Raw genomic sequence first — 23132 nt, forward strand, 5'->3', positions numbered from 1 at the left:
TTTCATTTTACGTTTCTAAATTCTTACTTGAAGAATTGCAATTAGTTATATTGTTGTTTGAATTACAACTATTTATGTTTTCCACATACGGTTACATAAGTAACGTGTGAGATTTATATTTGTTGTGGTCGTGATAATAATAATAATAATACGTCAAAACCAAACAACACCCATTTTATGCGGTAAATGTTAAGATGTATACCCTTGAAGTAAGTTGATATGCAATAATATAAATACACTTGGGAAAGGAGAACCAAATGAATTGGTTTGACCAATACCGATACAGTCGAAGAAATCCCGCAAATTCAATAACCAGCGCGTCGAATAACCAGCGCGTCGAATAAACGCCGCTGTCAAATATATACCGAATTACTGCCGCTCTGTAACTTTACTGTCCAATAAACATCGCAATTACATAGTAGTTTAGTCGATTACGCACCGCTGTCAATATGTAAAATGTATTTTTTGTTTCTACAAAACTATATAGTAAACTGGATCGGACTTAATGTGACCTATTAAGAATGAATGTCACGGCAGTTTACTTGCAGACGTTGTCTCACATTCATCCCTCGTCTGCTACAGATCATCACGACGATCTTCTGAGCCTGTAGTCTTCCTGCGCCCCAAGGTTAGGGTAGTTACTGCCAAGTACCGAGACCATAGATTAACCATCAACACTGCGAAGCACACCACCCAGCACACAACCCTTAATGTAGATTCTAGGCATAGACACGGTTAAATGCACCGGCTTACGCGCCGGCTTACTTCCACTTACTTCCCATTTAACTAGACTTTCCCATAGGATCAAAATCGCATATCCTCCTAGACGGTTCATTTTAAATAAAATTGATGTAATAACGAAAGTACTCAATTTCTCGTGAATCAATTATTGTATAATGTTGAGTGACATTAAAGATATATATTAGAACATGCATTAAACCAATTAGACACTAATCCGTATGAAGACAATTACAAGTTATGTTTCGAGTTTAACTTTTGTAACACGTGTTAAACTTGACAGAGACTCGCCTCTGTTATGCATGTAGTCTTTTTCACGCTTAGGCCCCACATTATCAAACTAGTTTGACAAAAAAAGTTTGATGTGCCCAAATATGGTAGTAATACGACATCACCGTGTCCATATGGGCACATCACATTTTGTTGCCGCTTAAAGTGTAATAGCGTATAGACTGAACTTTAGAGTTTACGCATCTAGTAGCGTATCCAATATTTTGAAATAAGGCGAGGGGGCTTTGAGGTGCTGAACTTAAAGATTTATTGTCCCCCTGAAACAATAATTCTTAAACATTTTTATGCTGCATATGACATTTAATGTCACCTAATAGTTATCCACTTTGACCAAAAATTGAATCGAAAATGAAATGTATTTACCTAAAAACCTGTAATTTAAAGCAAAAAAATTGTCAAATTGGCTGCCAGATTTTTGGATGGATTTAACCATTTTATTTTGTCATTTTTAAAAATAATTTTTTCCGTTTTCTTTCTACGGAAGTGATTAACTATATTAAAATAAAAAATAATATATTTAAAGTCTGATTTAATTAAACTGTATTTTTCATTTTTTGGTGGTCAACACATCTTTAACCTAATGTACTATCTTTTGCATTTTTTCCTACTCCTTCAGCCCATGGTATTATCTATCTCTAAACAGTATTATATTTTAAAGCGTTACTCTCTTTCCGTTTTACATTAATACACTAATTAATATTAAGACATAGGCATTTTTCGTTGAAATCCTTACTTGTGGATGGTTACGGTACAAAATCATCATGTAGAATTGGAACGCCAGCTTCATGTTTACACAATATGTAGAATTTACACGACAAATGTATTAGTCTCATCGATAGTGATAATGTATTATAATGTGACAGATAGAATACCATCCTGAGATGAGAGCGCCTTTATTAATTACTCACCCCTTATGTGGTCTAATTATACGTCATTTTGGTATTTTCCATGGATCAGAAATTCTGAAATAAAAGATTGAATTGAATTGAATTTTTATCCAGACAGGGATAATTGTGTAATATTTTGTATATAATAAACATTATGTAGTTTAATTCACATTAAACACAATCTTGTTTTGTTAGGTAGACCAACAAATGATAATGTTAATGTCAAAACACTGTTTTACAATCCATCCCTTGCGTCTACTAAACAGTATTTTCGATGAAAAAAATATGTTCAAATAAATGAGGAATTATTGTGCAGATTGACTTTAAAATCCTAGTTTAAATTTTGTTAATATATCATTAATTAAAAACCTTTAACATAGGATAAGTGTAATGTGACTGAGTGATAGACCTACTGAAAATCAATATTAGTTCAACATACATCACGGTATATAATGATTGTTTACATTTATTAGGCCTGTTTTCTATGCGCGAATCGAACATTTCTTGAGTTCTGATTGGTTGCGCATTTTTTGACGTCACAAAAAGTAGAAAACATTGATAATACTCATGCGCATTAGTTAACACTTTCGATTAGTGCGAATAAATTCGCCTAGTGAAAAACCGGCTTTACTTACGGGGTCAACTAGGATTTCTAGCGAGGTGCAGACATACATTGTATTTTCAAAGAAAAGAAGATTTTTTTTAAAGTTAACAAACTTATTTCTCAATACTTAAAGTATTCGACTTAAGCATGGGCGCATCGTGTCAGTGTATCTTTTTATTTGATTGGTTTATTTCGTATGACGTGCCTTTTAGTACTATAGTTTTAAAATGTTCTATTAAACGGTTCTATTGCATGATCAGCTTTAATTTTAAACCTGCAACGTGAATTACTGGAGAACTGAGCGATGTAATTAGTTCCCCTACTTGTCTTCATGTTTGGTTATCTTTGAAATATTTTATGGATAATTTTTGTGTGTACATCGCTTAGAAACATTGCGCTATACAAGACTGCTATTATTACTATTATCATTTTCAATGTTTCTGGTATCCAAAATGGATTATTAGGTAAATCTGTTTTCAGGATGTCCTTTGTCTACATTGTGACGTTAATATCTACCAATACGACCTTCGCCTTCTTGTCTAGTGTCATCACCTTTCCAATAGGAGACACCCATTTCATTATTTTCTTAAAGCTCTGTCTACACTATCAAACTTTACAAAACAAATGTGATATGCCATTATATGGAGATGATGTCATATCACTACCATATTTTTGCATATCACTACCAAAATTGGGTACATCCCACACTTTTTGTCAAACTAGTTTGATAGTGTAGACAGTGCTTAGAAATATAATATTATATAGACGTTTAATACAGTTTGGACAGTTTAAAAAAAAAGATCACAATATACATTCATTCCCACGATTAGGAAGTTTCGATTTAGTTTAGATAACAAACACCCCGACCGCAATTCAAATGCCTTGTGTGTTGCATTCTTTATTAATAATAATGATAATGTCGTAAGTTCAACAAGTCAATGAAGTAGGCAAACGAATAGTTTAATTATTGGAAGAAATAGAACAGTGTAAATTACCGTATTATTATTACACGTATTATATTTAGTATAGTACGGTATTTTGCCATATAGGCCTAATGTATATATTTTTTATTTTGACATAATTTACTCGATATATAAATGTTATTTCTTATAGTGTATTTTTCCTAAACTTCAATGCATTTTGCAATACAATTATGTATTTTTTATAGAATTATTTTTATTGTTGTTTACCCGCAAATTATTTTTGTTTTAAATAAGTAAACAACATTTGAAAAAAACATAAATGTGCACACTATAATTATTGAGGCTGTTATATGCCTATACGTCTAAATTTATCATAACATATCAAAATACTAAATGTTGAAAACGTAAATAAAAGTTATTTATGTAACTACTCTACTTTTGCGCGGCAAGAACAATTAAAAAAAATCACCTGTCCGAATTTACTTTTTAAAGTTGATTTTAAAATATGGTAATGAGATGGCTGTTATTAGGTGACATTAGGGACGACAACCTTTGAATTGTCACGTTTATCCGAAATGAATATATAACACTGGATTATACTAATCTATATGCAGTAATTTTCACATTATAGGATTAAACAGTTCAAATTTATAAAATTTACGAATAATGATAGTGTCACTTGATAAAAAAATTTGTAAATTAATAATACAGATTGCATTAATATATTGAAATTGAAATCTTTAGGGACATAATATTTAATATAAGAAATATGATGACATTGCGATGGCCGTTTCGGGTTGTTCGAGAGATTATTAAAAATGTTTTCTTGCAATTTTCAGGAGTAGGTGGGGATTTTAGCCACTTAGGCCGAGAGTTAAAGAGGGATTAGACAATATTGGTGTCCTGCTTAAGGGGAAAGCTGCTCATTTTCTTCTGGCTGAATATGCCACTGAGATTGGTTGATTTATAACATGGGCGTGTGTGGATTTAACGAGTAATTTTGATATACAATACAATTTCCACAATATAACAACGGCCTTATGCAGTACATGAGATGTGTTTATGTTTACTCACAATTTACTGATAAATCACAACGTTTTTTATTCGTGATTTGATAAATAGAATCAAATAGCATAGTTATACAATATTTAAATTCAATATTTGTACTAGGCTTAGTATTACTGTTATATACTTTACCATTGTCCTCGCGAGTAATATGCCTACTCGACAGATACTCGAGAAATTGAAATTATCCAACCTGAGGTGAACAAAATACAAAATGATTGTTAGCATTTTGTTATTTACTATATTATTTATATTATTAAAAAAATATAAAGTTAGGACGGTTGATGTTGTTTACCCTTATTAAACTGGGTCACTAGTAGTCAGAGGAACTGAGGATTCGGGCGGATTAGGTGATATGTACGCGACCTGTCTCGATTCTACTTCACATATCTTAAAATTATCCAACCACTCTTCGATCTACAATCGGAAACGTACAGAATTTCCTAAATACTTATTCAATTTGTTGTCGAAAAAAATAGGCCTAACCTGACATTTATATTAATTATGCAGTGCAAAACTACCATTTGTGTCGGTGGAACTTATAGCATCGGGTGGCCGACTTGGGCAACAGGATGTGAGGCACTAAAACAATTGCGACACACTAACATTGGGTGGTATAAATTGGCGTAGAAAAAATGTCTTAAGCTTAGTCTACACACTATCAAACTTTATGTGACAAAACAAATGTGATATGTCCATATATGAACATGATGATAACATCACTACCATATTTGGGCATATCACTATACCATATAAGGAGTCGCAAATTTCGCGAGGATCGTCATTGCACAATGCATGATGGGAAGGGTTTGGAAGCAAACGTTATGACCCGTACGTACGCGTATTTTTTGTCAAACTAGTTTGAGATTGTAGACAGAGCTTTAGCAGAAAAGCCAAAATAAATTAATCTAAATGTTATAAATGGCTTGTAGCATACCGTAGGACTAAAGCTGGATGACAATCGTTTGATCTTCAATAAAAGCATCTCTATTGAAAAATAAATCGTGCATCGTTTGACCGCTTGGCGAAGGATGCTCCCAGAGGTGGTACCTATATTTATCTACTAGGCCCTACGCTTGTCAACCATTAAATCTGCTACCAGTATTATACCAATGGGATCAGTTGTCAGACGACAAACATTGTGACGGCTTACTTTGATGCGTTGAAAAACCCGACATAGCATTGTTCCCTACGTCACTGTTCTGTCAGCAACCGGAAACGCGTCATTCACTGGAAATAAAAGTTGATGACATTGATATGGATAAATATAAATGCAACCGTCGTCTGTATATTTACGTCACAATAATTCCCAAACTTCCCGCCAAATCTACCTCGCGAAAAATATGTCTAAAAATAGAAGTATAAATCTTATTTTATCTATCCAATATCAACTGGCTACAGATCGTATTTTTAATTTATAATATTTATTGTTACACTAAAATACATTTTCAACGAGCAATGGTAAGTAGTGTATACCCACAATATTGTAATTTGTGCACTTATTTGTACCCCAAAAACATGAAAAATGAAGATTAATTAAATCAGACTTTTAATAGGTTATTTTGTAGTTTTAATACAGTTAATCGCTTCCGTAGAAATTACCGAAAACAAATAATGTTGTCACTTAGAAAAAGACAAAATAAATGCTAAAATTCAACCAAAACCAATTAGCTGGCAGCCAGTTTGACTATTTTTTTGCTTTAAATTACAGTTTTTTCAGGTAAATACATTTTTTCAATCCAATTTTTGGTCAAAGTGGATAACTATTATTGACATTTAAATGGCATATTTAACAAAAAAATGTTTAAGAATTATTTTTTCACGGGAACAATACATCTTTAATATTTATAATTACTTATTCTCATATTGTATAATAATAATAATTTGCCTTTGGATTTAAATAAACAATAAAGTATATGTCTATATGGATGCAAGAATATTCTAGATTTTTCAGCTTGTAATGAATGAAAAAAAGGAAAACGTTCTCAATCGGAAATTTAATATTTGAATAAATTAAAATCCAGACACAGACAATACGTTCTAATTTTATCTCATTTGTAAGAAGAAATTGTTTTATTCATCACAATGAATCATTCCAAATATGGCAATGATGGAACAATGCTAGTTTAATTTAGTTTTTCATCATTTGACTTGTTTCATTCGTAAAGTCTACACTATCACATGTTATGTGACAAAAAAATGTGATTTGCCCAAATATGGTAGTGATATACCAAAATATGGTAGTAATATGACATCATTATGTCCATATATGGTCACATCATATATTTTTTACATAAAGTTTGATAGTGTAGACAGAGCTTTACTCTGTCAGCATCTGTACATTTATCTGTCCATCAATTTTGCTTTATTTTGTCAACTTTTATCTACGGGTATAATCTTTATTTTTGTATTTCTTTTTTTTTATTGTTCTTTATATATATATATAGAGGACTAGTGCTGTTCCGCCGTACCACGCCAAGAATGTTAAAGAGTCGCTATCCAATCGAGTTCGAACAATACCATGAAAGCCCCAGTGGTCTAATGGTTAGGACATCTGCATATCAAGCAGGCGGTCCGAGTTCGAGTCTCGGTTGGGGCGACTTTTTCTCATTCTCACAGATTTCCTCATCTTTATCGTTTCAAATTAATTAATTAAATTTCAGTATATCACCGGGCGGTTTAGAATTAATGTTCATTGCCTGATGTGTATATATATATATATATAAACAAATCAGGCAAAGAACATTAATTCTAAACCGCCCGGTGATATATATATATATATATATTTTATATTTTTAATTATTAATTTGTCAAAGTTAATTCCGCCACAAGATTTTCATTTTCTTGGGATTCTTCCTTCTTCCATTATTAATATGTTTCTTTTGTTCATACAATTCACAATAAATCATCTGAATTTATTTTTTGTCCAACTTTAGTCTAGTGTTAGATAATAAAATCTGTCTAAACTAGTTTGACAAGAAAAAGTGTGATGTGCCCAAATATGGTAGTGATGTGCCCAAATATGGTAGTGATGACATCATCATGTCCATAATATGGGCACATCACATATTTTTTGGTAGTTAAAGGCTCACTATATTTATTATAAGCTCATTTGAAATATTAAATTTTTGTAATTTCTTTTACTTTTTATTTACTTTATGGAAACATAAAGTTTAATATATTTTATAATTGTTTATTTTAAGTGTTGAACAACATGGTGTTCGTATTCACGTTTTTTCTCCTTCGCATACTTATAAATAATAAATGTGAACCAAAGAAATGCCAATATATTATCTGTATTAAAAAAGAAACCTTTTAATTAATAATCCCATATCAATAATTATATTTCTTAAGCTCTGTCAACACTATCAAACTAGTTTGACAAAAAAAGTGTGATGTTCCCAAATATGGTAGTGATATTTCCAAATATGTTAGTGATATGACATCATCATGTCCACATTACATTTTTTGTCACAAAGTTTGGTAGTGTAGACAGAACTTAAGAATTAATTAATTCAATTCAATTCAACATTTATTTCAGACAGTTGTCCATTATGGTATAATACATTACAAAGAAAACAAAAAAAAATGAAGGAGAGAGAACCAAAACTGTTATCTATTGGTATATAATGCCTCTCTCCATTTGTAGTACATGTTTGAATCCATCAACAAATATTTATATATACAAATTAACATTCTGTTTTCGCTTTTCATTATTCTTGTAAGAAATCAGTAAGTCGAAATCCTCAAATATTCATAAAATGATAATATAGCTTACTACATTTTATAAGCTCACTTTAAATATTAAATTTAGTTTTAATCCAGTGGAAATATAAACTTTGATATAACTTTGTAATACAGCATTGCGTCTGTGTTCACATTATGTTCTCTTCCGCCTACTTCCAGTAGGCTACTTATAAATATATTGTTTGTATTAAAAAAGAAACTTTTTACCTAATCCCATATAGATAATTATATTTCTTACAGACACTGTAATACTGTATACGAATCATTTTCGTAATGTTTCCCAACGAAATTGTCGCGTCGCAAAATTTCCGACGCATGGAATGCATTAATTGTCTGATTTTTACTATAGACATTAATATAACAGATCTGTCAATCATTTTTTATAGACAGTTTTCTACTCTTAGTATTCCGCGACAGCAATTCAAATGATTTATTATAGGAAATTCAATTATTCAACTTATTAATATATAAAAATAGATATACGGTGCTGTATCATTTAAGGTGTGTATTCTTAAATGTTTTAACAAGTAAAAGGAATGATTATTGTTTTTAATATCATCATAATAATAGTAATTATGATAGAATAAATTATGTCGATAAATGTGCCGCATCAAACAGACGCATTCGAATAAACACCGCATTCGAATTGATGGCTGATCATTCACAAATATTGTATTATTATTATTTGACTTCCAGTCCAATTATCATTATTAGGAAATTCAATTATTTAAATTATTAATATAAAAATAGATTTACGGTGCTGTATTCTTAACGGCATGATACATTCTTAAATATTATAACATTTAAAAACAATAACACCATTGATTATTTATTTAAATCTCATCATATTAATAATTATGATAGAATAAGTGCCGCTGTCGATAATGTGTCGCAGTCAAACAAATGTCGCGTTCGAATAAACACCGCATTCAAATAATTGGATTGATGGCTGATCATTCACAACACCTTTCTGTACAATTAAACAAAATTGTATTATAGAATACATCAGAAGTATTTAAACAGCAGTTTACAAAATTGAAGCATTAACATAAAATAAAAGAATTTGTTTTAAAAAAATGTTTTTAAAGTAGAAAACACGTCTGTTGGAAATTACCAATTTTCAAGTTTGCGGTTTAAAAAATTTATCTTACACTTATTTGCCTAATAACTAATCATTTTAGGTTCAAAGTTACCTATTTGAGTCAAGTGCCAAAAACGTCTAGCCAAATATCTTTAGGTGATCATGGAATTATTTTTCTGCCTGACTAGTCATTTCCCAGTGGGACAAAATTACTTTTGGTTACTTTCTTATTTCACCATTAATTTCAAGTCAGTGTTGTAATTATGTTATTGTTATAAGAATTACTGTAGTGTATAGGCCTATAGAATACACTGACATTATTTTGTGAATGTCAAATTTTACTTTAGAATAAAAGAAAGCAAAATGTGAATAGTATTTTAAAGATGTATTGTTCCCACAAAAACATGAAAAATGAAGATTAATAAAATCAGACTTAAAATAGTTTTTTTGAAGTTTTGAAAGTTATTCACTTCTGTAAAGAAAACAAAAATTGTTTCACAGTTAATTTTAACTAAAAACCATTGTCTGACAGACAATAACAAGTATTTTTAGTCGCGTGCAAATGCGACTCTACAGCTTACTACCTACCGGTAGGTGGTCGGTCGGTTGGTCGGTAAAACTAACTCAAATGAGCACGCGACTGCAGACATGTATATGGTCTTGTTTAATCTAAATTACATTTCTTTTCAGGTAATTTATTTTTCGATTCAGTTGTTGGTTAAAGTGAATATCTATTTTGTGGCATTGAAATGGCATATTCAACAACAAAATTGAATTAAAAAAAATGTATCTTTAGACATTTAAACTTTAATCGTTTCAAGTACAATAAAATACTGGAGTAACCCTAAATATATACTATTAGCCTAGAACTAAAAAGTAACATTAGAATAATATAACTTTAGTTCAGTGATTATTACTGAATTTATTTATTTATTAAAAATATATATATAAAGTGCTGCTTTAAGACTACCGCAAAACATTTTTATTACTTTTAGTATTTAAAGATAACAATTTTGATTAAATAATTTATAATTGAAGCTGAGACTCCCTTGACACAGAAATTCTTTTAATAAATCAAATCCAACAATTTGAAGTACAAGAGTGCATAATCAATAATGCCTTCTAATAAATACATAATTAAACTGGCGGTAGGCCTGACCAATATTTTGTTAATGTGATATCAAGTTATAGGCTAACTGGTGAAAGTAAAACTAACAATTCTCGAACATCAATTAGGTCACAAAGGACTAAATTGTATCATGTATTATTATACAAACATAATGTTTGTGTGTTCACTGCTTTGTGTCATGGGCTGTCCCCACACCCCCGATGTGTGTCTCGTTTCCGGGAATCGCTACTCTAGTTCCCGTCGGCACACGTCACAATAGTCTCAAAATAAATCCCGTAGCTTAACTTCTGTCACGTTGCCTTCCATACAATGTGACAATTTGTACGGACAGACCAGACACCCATGTAGGTCCCTACTGACTCAACTGGTAGTTTCACTTTATACACGATAATTTGTCACGGATTTATTTAATATCAGTTTTTTAGTTTAAACCTATCTATCTATCTATCTATCTATCTATCTATCTATCTATCTATCTAGGCATTAGTTCATCCATATGTTGAATGAAGCCCTCCTCATAACATTTCCATTTCTGTCTAATTCTTGCTGTCCTAGTCCATGCAGCCGTTCCAATGTATGTTGTTAGATCATCTCTCCACCTTCTTTTTTGTCTTCCTCTTTTCCTCTTTCCTACCCTTGGTTGCCATTCTGTTAATCTGTATGTCCATCTGTTATCTTGAAATCTTGCCACATGCCCAGCCCATCTCCATTTTGACTGTCTTACTTTCTCCAATATATCTGTAACACCTGTCTTTTTTCTGATGATTGTATGATTTACCCTGTCTCGAAGCGATAAGTTCATCTTTCTTTCTTTAAACCTATTATCATTAATTGATTGTAGGGCCACAACTGTACAAATAGCACCCTTGCGGTCCTTACTAGTTCTCATGAGCGTGTGTAATAGTATCGTAAGCCCTAATTTAGTTTTCTTTCAATTTTTAATGGTTACATAGAACATCACATTTTAAAGCCTTGCCCGATTCAATCAATCAATATATAACTTTTGCTTATAACCATGTTCATTTGTATAGGCTTTTGCTAAATAATCCGTTAAACACTATCTGATATTTTATGTATTATCATTACTGTAAATAATCAATGTATATGTTTTATAATTATTTTTTTTTGTACAAATCACTACACTATACCGTTATTATGGTAATATTATGAATTCAGGATTGATTGAATAAAGTTCACAAGAAACAAGAAACAAATATGTGTTTTCGTCACACAAAACAACACACTCTCATTAATATCCTCATAATCAATATCATCATTCCAATAATTATAATAATATTATCATCATCTTTATATTATCATTCTGACATCATCACCATCCCTAATAGACATCGTCCTGCCATCTTGATTACGTCATCATCCTCACCAACAGTAATTTAAAAATACGTAAATAAAAAAAACATTTGGAGTACTTTTTTGATAATCTTTCTAGATTATATAATAAATCTGTATAATTACATTCAACATTGATTTATCACATAATGTTGACATTTAATCCAATTCGGAACGATATCAAATCTTTGCAGTTATACAAGTAATTAACCTTAGCCATTCTTCATTATCTACTTATAATATGTGACGTCACATTAGTATTACGTAACGTGAAATGCGGAAATTGGAAAGTGGAGACACTACGAAATGTTGATGGAAACATTTAAGTACTGAATGAAATCAGAAGAAACTTCTTAAAACTTCTGTTTACAAATTCAACAGAATGGGTATGTACATATCAGTTAAGTTACATAAATAATACATTAAGACGGTACTAATGAAGTTAAAACCTATATACTTGTGAAGCAGTTTTGGCGGTCGGTGTGTATTTGGTCCCGGGGGAAACGGTACTGCTACGGTGTAGTGATCCCGGCCCGAAAGGTACAGCAATTTAGGCCTACGGAAAACAGACTAGATAATATTATATTAGTCATCATTTGTTATTGTATTAATAAATTCTAAACTTAAAGTAATAGCTTAAAGCTAAATCAGCGTGATTTTCCATCTTTTTAAATAAGATAGTTAGATTTCGATGACTTGAATTTTATAGGGCATGATATGCCCTAGTTTGTATTGCACAATATGATGTATAGGCCTATATGCCGTAATAAATATTCATCATTTGTCTAAAGAAACAAAGACAAACTGGACATCGTATTAATACTTTTCAAAATTAGTTTACGTTTCTTTGTGAATGTCACTCCTTATAATCTACAGTTGTTTGAAACATGAGTCGACGGAAATTTACCTTTTTTTAAATCATAGGCCTTACACCATCACGACGCGCAGAATTGTCGCGTAGCCTACGTTCTATGCCGTTATTTATTTTACCCTTTTTCCTCCGCGGCTCGAGTGGCATGTCGGCCAACATGTTTCGTCCACATCTTTATACGGGGATTATGTTTAGACAAATTTTAAGTTTTAAGAAGTATTGTATTTTATTAAGAATATATTATATGACAATAAAAGTGGGACGAGTCCACGAAAGACAAAAAAAAGTTAACTAATAAATGGTACGTTCAGTTGTAACTATTATGATAGTAAATACCTTTATAACCAACTCAGGTTGAAGATCTTGGTTGTACCAATGGATCTTGGTTGTACCAATGGAAGGGCCAGGCTATAATTGGTCCCCAACCTTTCATGTTCAGGCTACCTTAGAAGCATTAAATACCTGTTGTTTCGAAGTAAAATTGTTGGCCTATCGTGCTTTATAACGTAGGGCCAGGGAAGAGTTAAATTTAACTCTTCCCTGGTAGGGCGTACTGTATTTTAATTATATTATTTAGACAAATTAGACTATGAAGTCTTTCTGTAGCAGAATTAGGAAGAATACTTATATAAATAGTGTTGATAAAACGAAAGTATTTTGTAGTGGAACTGTAGCTTAGTAGCCTTCCAATCCCAAGGTCCGGGGTTCAATCTTGACCAAGTGCCAAAGGTTGTAAATCACGATTTGTCAACTCCACTCACTAGGCCTCACGATGAATTATAAAATATTTTATTCATCCTCTAATTGGCGAGTTACGTGTAATTAATCACACTAACTAATACCACTCTAAAAACATTGAGAAAACTATCAATTGACTAAATTTAAGAACAAGTTGTTGTTTGGTCTTCGGTGCAGGCCCTTATTCGTTTCGTCTCTGACGTCCCAAGTTTAGTTGTATTGCTGTTGTTTCATAAAGAAAAAGCTGTAACTCGATCGCTTAGTATTCGGTTAATATCTAGATCTCTTCAAAACTGACGACTTAAAGAACAGGAAAATGTATAGCTTATTTATAAATTAGTAGGCGGGACATTTACTTGTTTGTCTGATCATCCGTCTGATACTTCTAGAACGATTACTTTTTTTTTACAATAGAGGGCGACACACTATTATACTACAGTAATTAATTATAACTACAAATGTCAACGTAGTTTAAAAGACATAAATCGAATGTCTATATTATTAGAAAGTTTCTCATTTTAACACAAAAAACTACCACGGACTAATGCAGTGTACAATCAGCGCCTTCAATAATTGATTTCACCCGCAGATGAGGAAAGTCGTACGCTTTGCCTATAGGTCGTCTTAGGCCAACGTTTTGTAGACAAACCATAACCTGTCAGATCTGACACTGAAGTAGCAAGTTTCCTTTACTAATAACCCATTTATGACAGACAGTATCCCCTCTCTATGTTACTTTTATAATAATATATAATTATTCCAAACCATTATTTGTTTGTTTCGTCCTTTACTCTTTCCTTTATGATGTGAAATAATGTCTTAAGAAGATACATTCTTAATCAAAGTGTCCCTTTGATAGCGGTTTCTGAATAAAGATTGCCACAGTGTTAACACATATGATTCTTCGTTCCATCATAAAGTGTCCCTTTAACATGTCCAAAAGTAGAGTTTCTTGGTTTTACAATATATAACACAACGATTTATTTTCTCTAATGCTGTCTATAATTTATTCTTAACTCTGACCGAGAATATATTTATATTATACAAATATACACATTGCACCATTCTAAATATATTTTCTTAATTATAGTGTACAATCGACTGAAAACATTTGACTGTTTTGATCAACATTACAGTACAGTATTATACTTTTATTACATTAAGGCGTTGACGCATTTGGCGTTTCATAGTCCTTAAAGGAAAAATGAACGGCAATATTATCTTAAAGCTATATTAACGTAGTTTTAATAAATTAATCAATTGTAATGATATATAATATTTATTTAACAATTCAATACGACATAACGGTTATATAGATAATTCTGATGTTTATAAATTTACCATCTTTAAAAGTAATAGTGTTGCACATTATAAAACATTTACGGTACTTTACAAAATTACAAAACAAGAAAATGAAAATACACATAATATCCCATAATATATATATTATAGGAAATCGTTTGTGCTTTAGGCTTAACAACAACAACAATAATAATCCTATTATATTTAAAACAATAATCTAATATCGTTATAATTACTGACTGTTGTAGTATTGATATTCAAATGTCAAAATACCCACTGTCAGTATGATTTCTTTAAAGCTTGAACCGAACATTTAAGTCTGTTTATGAGTAATAACTTAATCGGGGTGAAGTTTTAGCCGCCTATAGGTACGACAACGTCTGCCATGACGTCAGATTTGCTTGGTATGAGGATGGTATCAGATGGACACGATTGCCATGATAACTGGGTACATAGAGAGTCTAGATCACCCGGCTCACAGATTGCTGTTGTACATTTGACTAATACCTAGAAAATAAATAGGTTTTATAATATTGTTAATAATATTGAAAGAAAAGTTACCGCCAAAAGCTAAAAGCTTTGTGTTTTGGTTACAGCTGTTAAAAATAGTCTTTGATGTATTATTGTTGACATTGTTTTTTTTCATCACAAAAGAGGAAAATGGACACGACTCTATTGGGTATACAATCAGAATAAACCGCTGGGGCGCTATTTCATCTATGTTTATACATGGATTGTTTTTATTAATCCCTGTCCTATTTTGTCATTTATTTTATCAGTACTTTTTCCAAACTGGTCTAGCTTCTTTGTCTTGATAGGTAAAAAAGACGCTCTTTATTAAGTTTTCAGGGGTATTATTGTGGTTCAATATTCCCTTCAATATTTTCATTTATAGACTATTACTACCATTTATCATATTAATAGTTCAATTGTATTTTCTGAATCGTAAAGTCTCATTTACATGTATGAACCATTTTTAAATTTAATGGTGTTTTGGTCAATATTTAGGAAAGGCTTACCTCTTCTGTTAATCCGGTGAACATGAAGCTAAATGCATCCATAGAAAATCTCCTCTCATACCGGTTGAATGCCTGTTCGAACTGAAGGGTTGGGTCGACAGGGCATCTTAAAAAAAGAATAAACAATGTAAATCGTATGGTAATAATAATTCTTTTTTTTTAAAGTCGTTGAAATGTTTGAATAACATGAAGTCACTGGGTATTAACATTATTTGACTATATTTTCACTTCCCTACCCTGACGTAAATTGTAAATTTGAATTACTTGTGTAATTCTCGGGAGGGGGACTCGGACATCCAGATTACTAACCAGCTACTTCACAGTAGTTGTCACTTTGAATAACTTATTTTGTTGTATAATACACTTACCCATCTTTAATGAATGTGTACTTGTCTGCTTTACACCCAGCCTTCTGTTTAGGAGTTGCCGTGCAGCTGACAATCTGGAGATCCTTTCCTTTATTTACTGCTTCCAATCCAAAGAACATTCTCTGGTTCAGGTCAACGGCTGTCGGCATGTCTTCTTTGGTATATTCTCTTGAAAAAGTATCGTCAGTGTATAGTTTGAGCATTGTGTTTAGCCTGGATTGTCCGCGTACAGTGATTGCTTCTATGGCATCTGACGGAGTAAAGCTAACGTCGTAATAATCCAATCCCTCCACTTCACAAGTTACGTTGATTTTAATTTGACGATGGCTTCTGGTAACTGGTTGACCTTTAGCAATTGGCATCGGTACGTCCCGAACGACGTTTTTGAAAATCAGACGTCCAGGCGCTGGTCTCTGATTATAATAAATAGAGCATTTATTAGTATAGGTTACGTTTTCTTTTCCTTTTCGTACTATTTTTCTTACAAAACTGCACTATTAGGTTTTATTATCATTTTTTTATGGCCCACAAAACCATATTTAAACAGCATTAATCTTCTAAAAAATATTATGCCTACTCACCTCAGCCACCGTTCCACATTCTTCGTATCCTGTTGTCATCTTGTAGTGAGTAGAGTTGAATATTTGCGCAAAGCATTTTCTGCTCCAGTTATCAATAAATCGTAGCTTATTTGGTTTTACGCCCTCTGCAAATCCTTTTGGGATGTACACACTTAGACTGGATGGTCCACACTCTACGGTTGGTTCAGGAATAGCAGCTAAAAGACCAAGGATAATTACAATTGATATTGTTGCTAGTTTAATACTTTTCAAAATATCAACTACAATGATTAACAACACACATTATTTTAAAAATAACTTACGGGTCCTTATAAGCCATGACAAGTATTCACTAGGCTTGAATCCACAGTCGTATCCACACGCATCAGTGCATTTTTGTCCAGCCGTTCCTTGGTCAACGTTCAATACGTAATTAGTGCCTGGTTTCATTAGATCAAATGGGTTAGCAATAGACATGACGTCAGGCTTGTTAGGTGTAATTTTTACTTCATCTTTGTTTGAGACATCATATCTAGCAGCTACATTTCCCATCATGTCTGTGATTGAGATAAATGTTGGCTTGGTTGGCCTGACAACCTATAGAAAAAAAATGATTGTTTATCTGTTTGTTTCATTCCTATTAGGCCTATTCATCTTGACAAAATTAAGTAGACATATCTTAATAAATTTTTCCATTGATAGTATTACAATATTGAAACAAATTATTGCATTATAGTGTTCTTACCGCTTTGTCGAATTTAATTTTCCACATTTTAGGCTTTGGTGAGATTTCAGAAAGTGGGGCAGGGGAGGACTGCATTGGTAGAATCTTTGGTGGTGATGGTTCTTGAATTTCAGCAACAAAAGCTACAAAAACGATATAAAATATAGATAACTTTATAGAAAACATTCTAATTCAATAAGGGTATTAAAAAAGTGTTTTAGCATTAGTGTGAATACTAAATATATCCAGGATTGTTCCTGCCAAGTTTTGTCTTCAATTTGCTATTTTCTTTTAAACTCAGAACTTTAGCTCAATTAATGCAACACTCACGTTTAACCAGGATGGTAAGCGTTTCGTAACTACTGTAAAATCTGTAAACAAAAACAAAAAATCAAATATATCAAGAATTATTTACAATAACAATATTAAATATGTAAACAAAGAACAAATTACGAAACTTAAAAGCTTTTTCAGAAAAAACTGATATATCATAAATAACAAAATGATTTCAAAATAATGTCATAATTACGTACCCATCACGATCCACTGCATGGAACAGTACAAAGTGTTTTCCAATGTCCGATACTTTTGGTGTCCAGGATACAACTCGGCTAGAATAGTTCCCGTGATTCTCCAACGGAGTCATGTCGAAATCTTGATTCGGTCGTTCAATTACCATAATTTTAACACTGTAACAAATCGAACTTTAGTTAGTCATTCAGTTTTTCAATAACGTACAGTGTAGAATTATGATTGATTGAAGTGTGATGGCACTAGTTACTGTTACGCGTGATTAATTATTGGAAAGATTAGAAGGAAAAACAAATGTTGACTTACTCCGCACTGCTGTAAGCCTTTAGTTCATAACTCCAGTCTTGTCCTGGTTTGATAACATGACAGCGTTTATAGTTACCAAAACTCAAGAGTCTGCATTCGCCTAAAAATGAATACGATATGTTTAAATTAGACCTGATGTTAAATGTAACTTAACATTCTAGACATCATAATCAATGTGACGTTGACTCCATAAATGTACTATATATACACAATACAGTCTATTTTTTACAGGGTAACGTTTTCTGATAATAACAAACCAATATTACCTTTCGACTCGACCTTAATGAGAAATTGGAGGGGCACTTTGCTAAGTGCGCCACTTTCTAAACGTCCGGTAACTGATGGTCTGTGATCCTCAAGTGTGATCGGAACAGCGTACCATCCTGGTTCCATTTGGGACACGGGGAATGAATAGCGGCACTCATTTTCATCGATAGTGGCTCCAGGGAACGGGTCGCCGCACATACGGTGACTTGAACAGTAGCGTCCGTTGGAGCTGCAAGCTCGCTTAGGACACTCGTTTTCTTTGTTGGTCCATCGACATTTTACATTGTCGTCGTCTGCATCTGCCACTGTTTAAAAACAAACAAAATTGAATATTACTTCATGATCACTACGAGCTGTAGTTTGGTGGTCAATGTGCTTTCCATCTATCCAAGATCCATGGTTCAATTCTGACATAACTCCAGAGTTGTTCCTTAAGACTCTTTCTACTCCTACGCTTCAAATGAGACTTTTAGTTTATAGCATAATGCATTATTAAATAATAGTTTATAGGCCTACCCCCTGTAATTGGTTTCTTGCCGTTTGGAATAATACACAAAACACTACTGTAGCCCCAATCATCGTTGTTAAGCCACCTTTAGGCCTAAGTACCCCGGCTTTACTTACCCTGAACAACATGCCACTGTTATTTATTTGTGTTATTGTTTTATAAATGTATTATTTATTTTTAAATTTCTGCCAAATACAAAATTAAGAAATAGGCAAGGGAAGACCAAACAATTTCTAAATCATTATGTTAGTTGGTCAACCCGAAACAGAAAAATAAAATAAAATCCTTTACGATTTAATACTATCTAAACGGTAGTTAAAGAAGTATTATTTCTTCAAAAACAATGCCTTTAATCCTTACCTGGAATTTGGATAGAAACATCGCCACATTCTTTCATGAGTGTGATCATTGCGGGATGTGTAGTTTTTGGTGATTCGTTAGAAACGTCCAAGTCAACCGTTGTAACCATTCTCCATGCGTTGCCAGGCCCACCGTAGTTTTTCAACTCCTGCATCCATTGGCTGTTGTAGTTGAATTTGTTAGGGGTTGTTGACTCCTGGTATCTGTTGAAATGCAAATTAATACAATTATTGTTAATTCCACTTTATTTTCCGACTTAGGGTCGTAATGGACAGTCACCAAGTTTATGATGTTAGAACTTAATTGCATTTGTAGAATGTTTTCCCATCTCCAACAATTTCTAAAATTAATTTCTGAAATGTTAAATGATGTTAAGTATTAGTAATGCTTGAAATATCTTACAATAAACTAACAGTGACCTAGTAGTGTTAATAATACATTTACATTTAGGCCCCAATCACCATTTTTTTTTTCCTTTACTATATCGTAATATCTTTACCTGCAAGTTTAAATAATCATGTCTCTATCAATTTAGTTTCCAAATGGAAAGAGATTACACCGTATAATCTAATAAATGAACTAACCTAAACAAAATTTGAACTTTCAAAAACAACATTCCAAAGTGTGAATGAGTCCCATTCAGAAACTTACGAAAGTGTAAATTGTCGCATTCCAGGCTCGGGTGTATACGTAAATGATCCGACACCTGTACTCCAGTTCTCTGATTCATCCCAACTGGTACAATTGAGATCCAATTCTTTTCTATATATGTCGTGCTGGTTGCACTCCATACACAGCAGTCGTCCTTCCCCCACAATTGTCGTTTTGTCGTCTGAGCACATAAACCGATCCATTCCTTCGTAACTTCTCATCCATGACACTCTCCATGTGATCTCAACCTGGATGATTAAAATCAAATTCAAAATTTATTTAGTAATTTATTATTGAATTAATAATAATAATTTCTTACTTTCGATTTGACTTTCTATATTTGTTTTATTCAAAATGATTCAGCATTTATACTAGGGCTTTCTATGTTCAATTGGTATAGTAAGTGCTAACATATCAATCCTCTAATCAGATATTGTCTGCCTTTGTAAAATAAAAGATGCAGGATAGAGTGTGCGTAAACTGGTAAACGATCTTTCATAAATTAAAGGCAGAATCACATCACTATGTTATTGTATTGTCATGGTAGACTGTGTTTGACCTTAGTAAACTACATGATGGCAATAAGTGTACACAAACATTAAGAATAGAAATCACTTAAAATGTTTGAAAACAAAAATGTTTCTTTTACTTCAGCCTGTCTTATGTAGGTCCAAAATAACTAAATACCAAGGCACATAGAATAATAGGGCCTACAACAAACGTATTTGTTTAAAATGTGACTGTAGTAGTAGTAGATAAATTAGTAGAAGTAAAGAACTAAGTTCAATGACCATACTATAGTGCAATGCGTAGTAGGAACTATTTAACATCAGATGTTAACTCGTCACCATTATACGATCTTAGGAATCGAGGTTAAGTGTTTCCTTTACAACGCGATAAAGTAAACTTAATTACCTCGTCATTGGTGCGTAGTTTGTTTTGTTTTGTGACGTCAAGAATTGACTTTTGTTATGATTAGGTCATTAACAGAATTGTTTCCTTAATTATTCCCGTTTATTCAGATAAATCTCGAAAAATATGGTAATAATAGGTTAGAAATACTCCTCAACCTTGCAAAAACACATTACATAGTATCTGTACCTGTATTTGTAGCATGACAACAAACAGGATGCTTTAAAAAAATGTATAACCTCTGTTTTTTTTTCTCTTATCGAGTTAGTTGATTATTGAATCGATGTTTATATAACTTAATTATTTATTATCGTAATTATGATTAAAAACATATTTAACGCAACGGTAAGTATATCAATGCGATTAGATTACAGTATATTAAAATCGCATTGGTTTTGGTAATTTTTAAGTTTTTAATTCAATTTGGTAACATTATAATAGAAATATTGCGCTGCACAGTACTAGGCTATTTATTAGATAATGGGATTCTAAACTCCAAATTAATTACTTTTACTTAGTGTATAGTGTACGATATTAATTAATTTTACCTTTCCATCTTCTGCTGGTTCCCAACTAAATGTACCGCCTCGGTAATGCTTCGCACTGGTGACTGCAGCCAGCAATGCGATTAATATTAAACTTTTCATTTCTATTTCACGTTACAAACTGTAAACAAAATAATGAATGTTCTATAAAGATATACAATAGAAAAATCAACAGAACATTGAAAAACATAAAAGCGGTATAGAATAAAAAAAAAAAGAATGCACATATTTAAAATATATTGATTACTTTTAATTAATTAGCAACAATAGAGTATCGTAATTAATAAGTGGTTAGGACACTTGACTGTCGTACAGATAGACCCGGGTTCAATGCCCAACAACTCCCAGTTCACTCAGCTGTAAAATGAGTACCTGGTTGAAAATACTAGGGAAAAAAAAGGCGGCGTGGAAAGGAACTGGCCACCCTACCACATAATGCCGAGGCTTAGTACAATGAGCTCCTAACAGCTCATTCCCCTACGTTCAGAGAACACGGGACTCACCTCACCTCCTCATATAAACATCATAATTTAAAACCATTTTAAATTAATATGCAGGGGATACAACTAAATACACGAATAATACATATGTTACCAAAATAATAATCATATGAATATTTAATTTAGTATATAGTATTTGATAATAATAATTTTTATTTTACATAACTTAGATAAGAAAAAGACTGAAAATTCAAGAATTGTATAATGCTTAAGTTAACGAACAATATTTACTTATTAATTTAATTTTTAAAATAAAATTATTTAATTTAAGAATGTTTAATTAAATAAAAATAATTATTTGGAAGAAATATATTACATTTTAAAATATTTTAGTAACTTACCAATTAGTTGCAATATGTATTTAATACCAGTTGTTCTTGGAGCTGATCTTTTAATTTTCCTCCACTTTATCGTTTTCTTGCCGATGCTCTAATGCCGATCTTCATTACGATACTATATTTATAAGAGCTGGGGCCGTGCCCACACGTGGCTACGTAATTTCAAACCCATTGCTGCAGTTCCGGGTCGGGCCTACAATATTCAGACGTCCCAAAATCTGTCGAGACACCAGAGGGCGGAGTTATGGTTTCTAGGACCTAAACCGGAAACGCGTCACGGACAAGGACAGAAAGTTCAAAACACATTGGTATCAGTGTTGATTCATTATTATGAATCATTTCACATTTAATATTTTTCGGGTCAAAAAGTCGAGGGTAAACAGTGGTTCACAAGTAGTGTGTCGGTTTTTGAAATATGAAAAAGGCTAATCGGCGAGACACTAACTTCCTTTTATCTTTAGTTGAAGTGCTGGGAATCGATCAAGCCAGGCATCACCAATAATATTACATTCATTCAAGATATTAAAGTAAAGAAGTACAGATAATTTCTTCAAGATAATTATTTAAGCACCATGAGGCATTCATTCTAGACGTTCTATATTTATTGTCATTTAATTTTATAATTAGTAGGTCTTATTATTAGTCGACGTTTCGATTTTTGTCTGGAATTACGTATAAAACGCCACATGTGCCAAAATATTTGTACTATATTTATCTTTTTACTAATTACCGTATTAATTCGAAACACATTCTAGGATGCATGTCTTTTTTTTTAAATTCCTCCAGTGAATTTACGTTTGCAGATGTGATTTGATTT

The 23132-nt window shown here is 32.2% G+C and overlaps 1 protein-coding gene and 1 non-coding gene across 2 annotated transcripts; one reads left to right on the forward strand and one right to left on the reverse strand.

The window, feature by feature from the left end:
• The first annotated feature begins 7035 nt into the window (after positions 1-7035).
• Positions 7036-7107, forward strand: Trnad-auc (transfer RNA aspartic acid (anticodon AUC)). The gene has a single exon. It is a non-coding gene; the product is annotated as a tRNA-Asp (tRNA).
• A 7255-nt stretch (positions 7108-14362) lies between these two features.
• On the reverse strand, positions 14363-22418 carry LOC140049543 (uncharacterized). The gene is made up of 14 exons (XM_072094447.1): positions 22319-22418; positions 21481-21598; positions 20021-20268; positions 19370-19572; positions 18501-18806; positions 18235-18334; positions 17931-18086; positions 17728-17768; positions 17419-17540; positions 16997-17270; positions 16695-16891; positions 16114-16526; positions 15746-15851; positions 14363-15233 (listed from the first exon to the last, which is right to left on the reverse strand). Exons 2-14 carry the CDS (start codon positions 21577-21579, stop codon positions 15081-15083), a joined length of 2418 nt encoding a protein of 805 aa, XP_071950548.1. The 5' UTR covers positions 21580-21598; positions 22319-22418; the 3' UTR covers positions 14363-15080.
• Between the last annotated feature and the right edge of the window lie 714 nt (positions 22419-23132).

Source organism: Antedon mediterranea, chromosome 1, assembly GCF_964355755.1.
Source record: "Antedon mediterranea chromosome 1, ecAntMedi1.1, whole genome shotgun sequence".
Lineage (NCBI taxonomy): Eukaryota > Metazoa > Echinodermata > Crinoidea > Comatulida > Antedonidae > Antedon > Antedon mediterranea.

What these genes read in the sequence shown, in the direction of transcription:
- LOC140049543 (XM_072094447.1), bottom strand. Translation starts at nt 21,579, where the DNA reads ATGAAAAGTTTAATATTAATCGCATTGCTGGCTGCAGTCACCAGTGCG. An exon ending in ATGCGACAATTTACACTTTC is followed by an intron (nt 19,573 to 20,020) that starts GTAAGTTTCTGA and finishes GCATTTCAACAG; the next exon opens with ATACCAGGAGTCAACAACCC. An exon ending in AATGTGGAACGGTGGCTGAG is followed by an intron (nt 16,527 to 16,694) that starts GTGAGTAGGCAT and finishes TATTATAATCAG; the next exon opens with AGACCAGCGCCTGGACGTCT.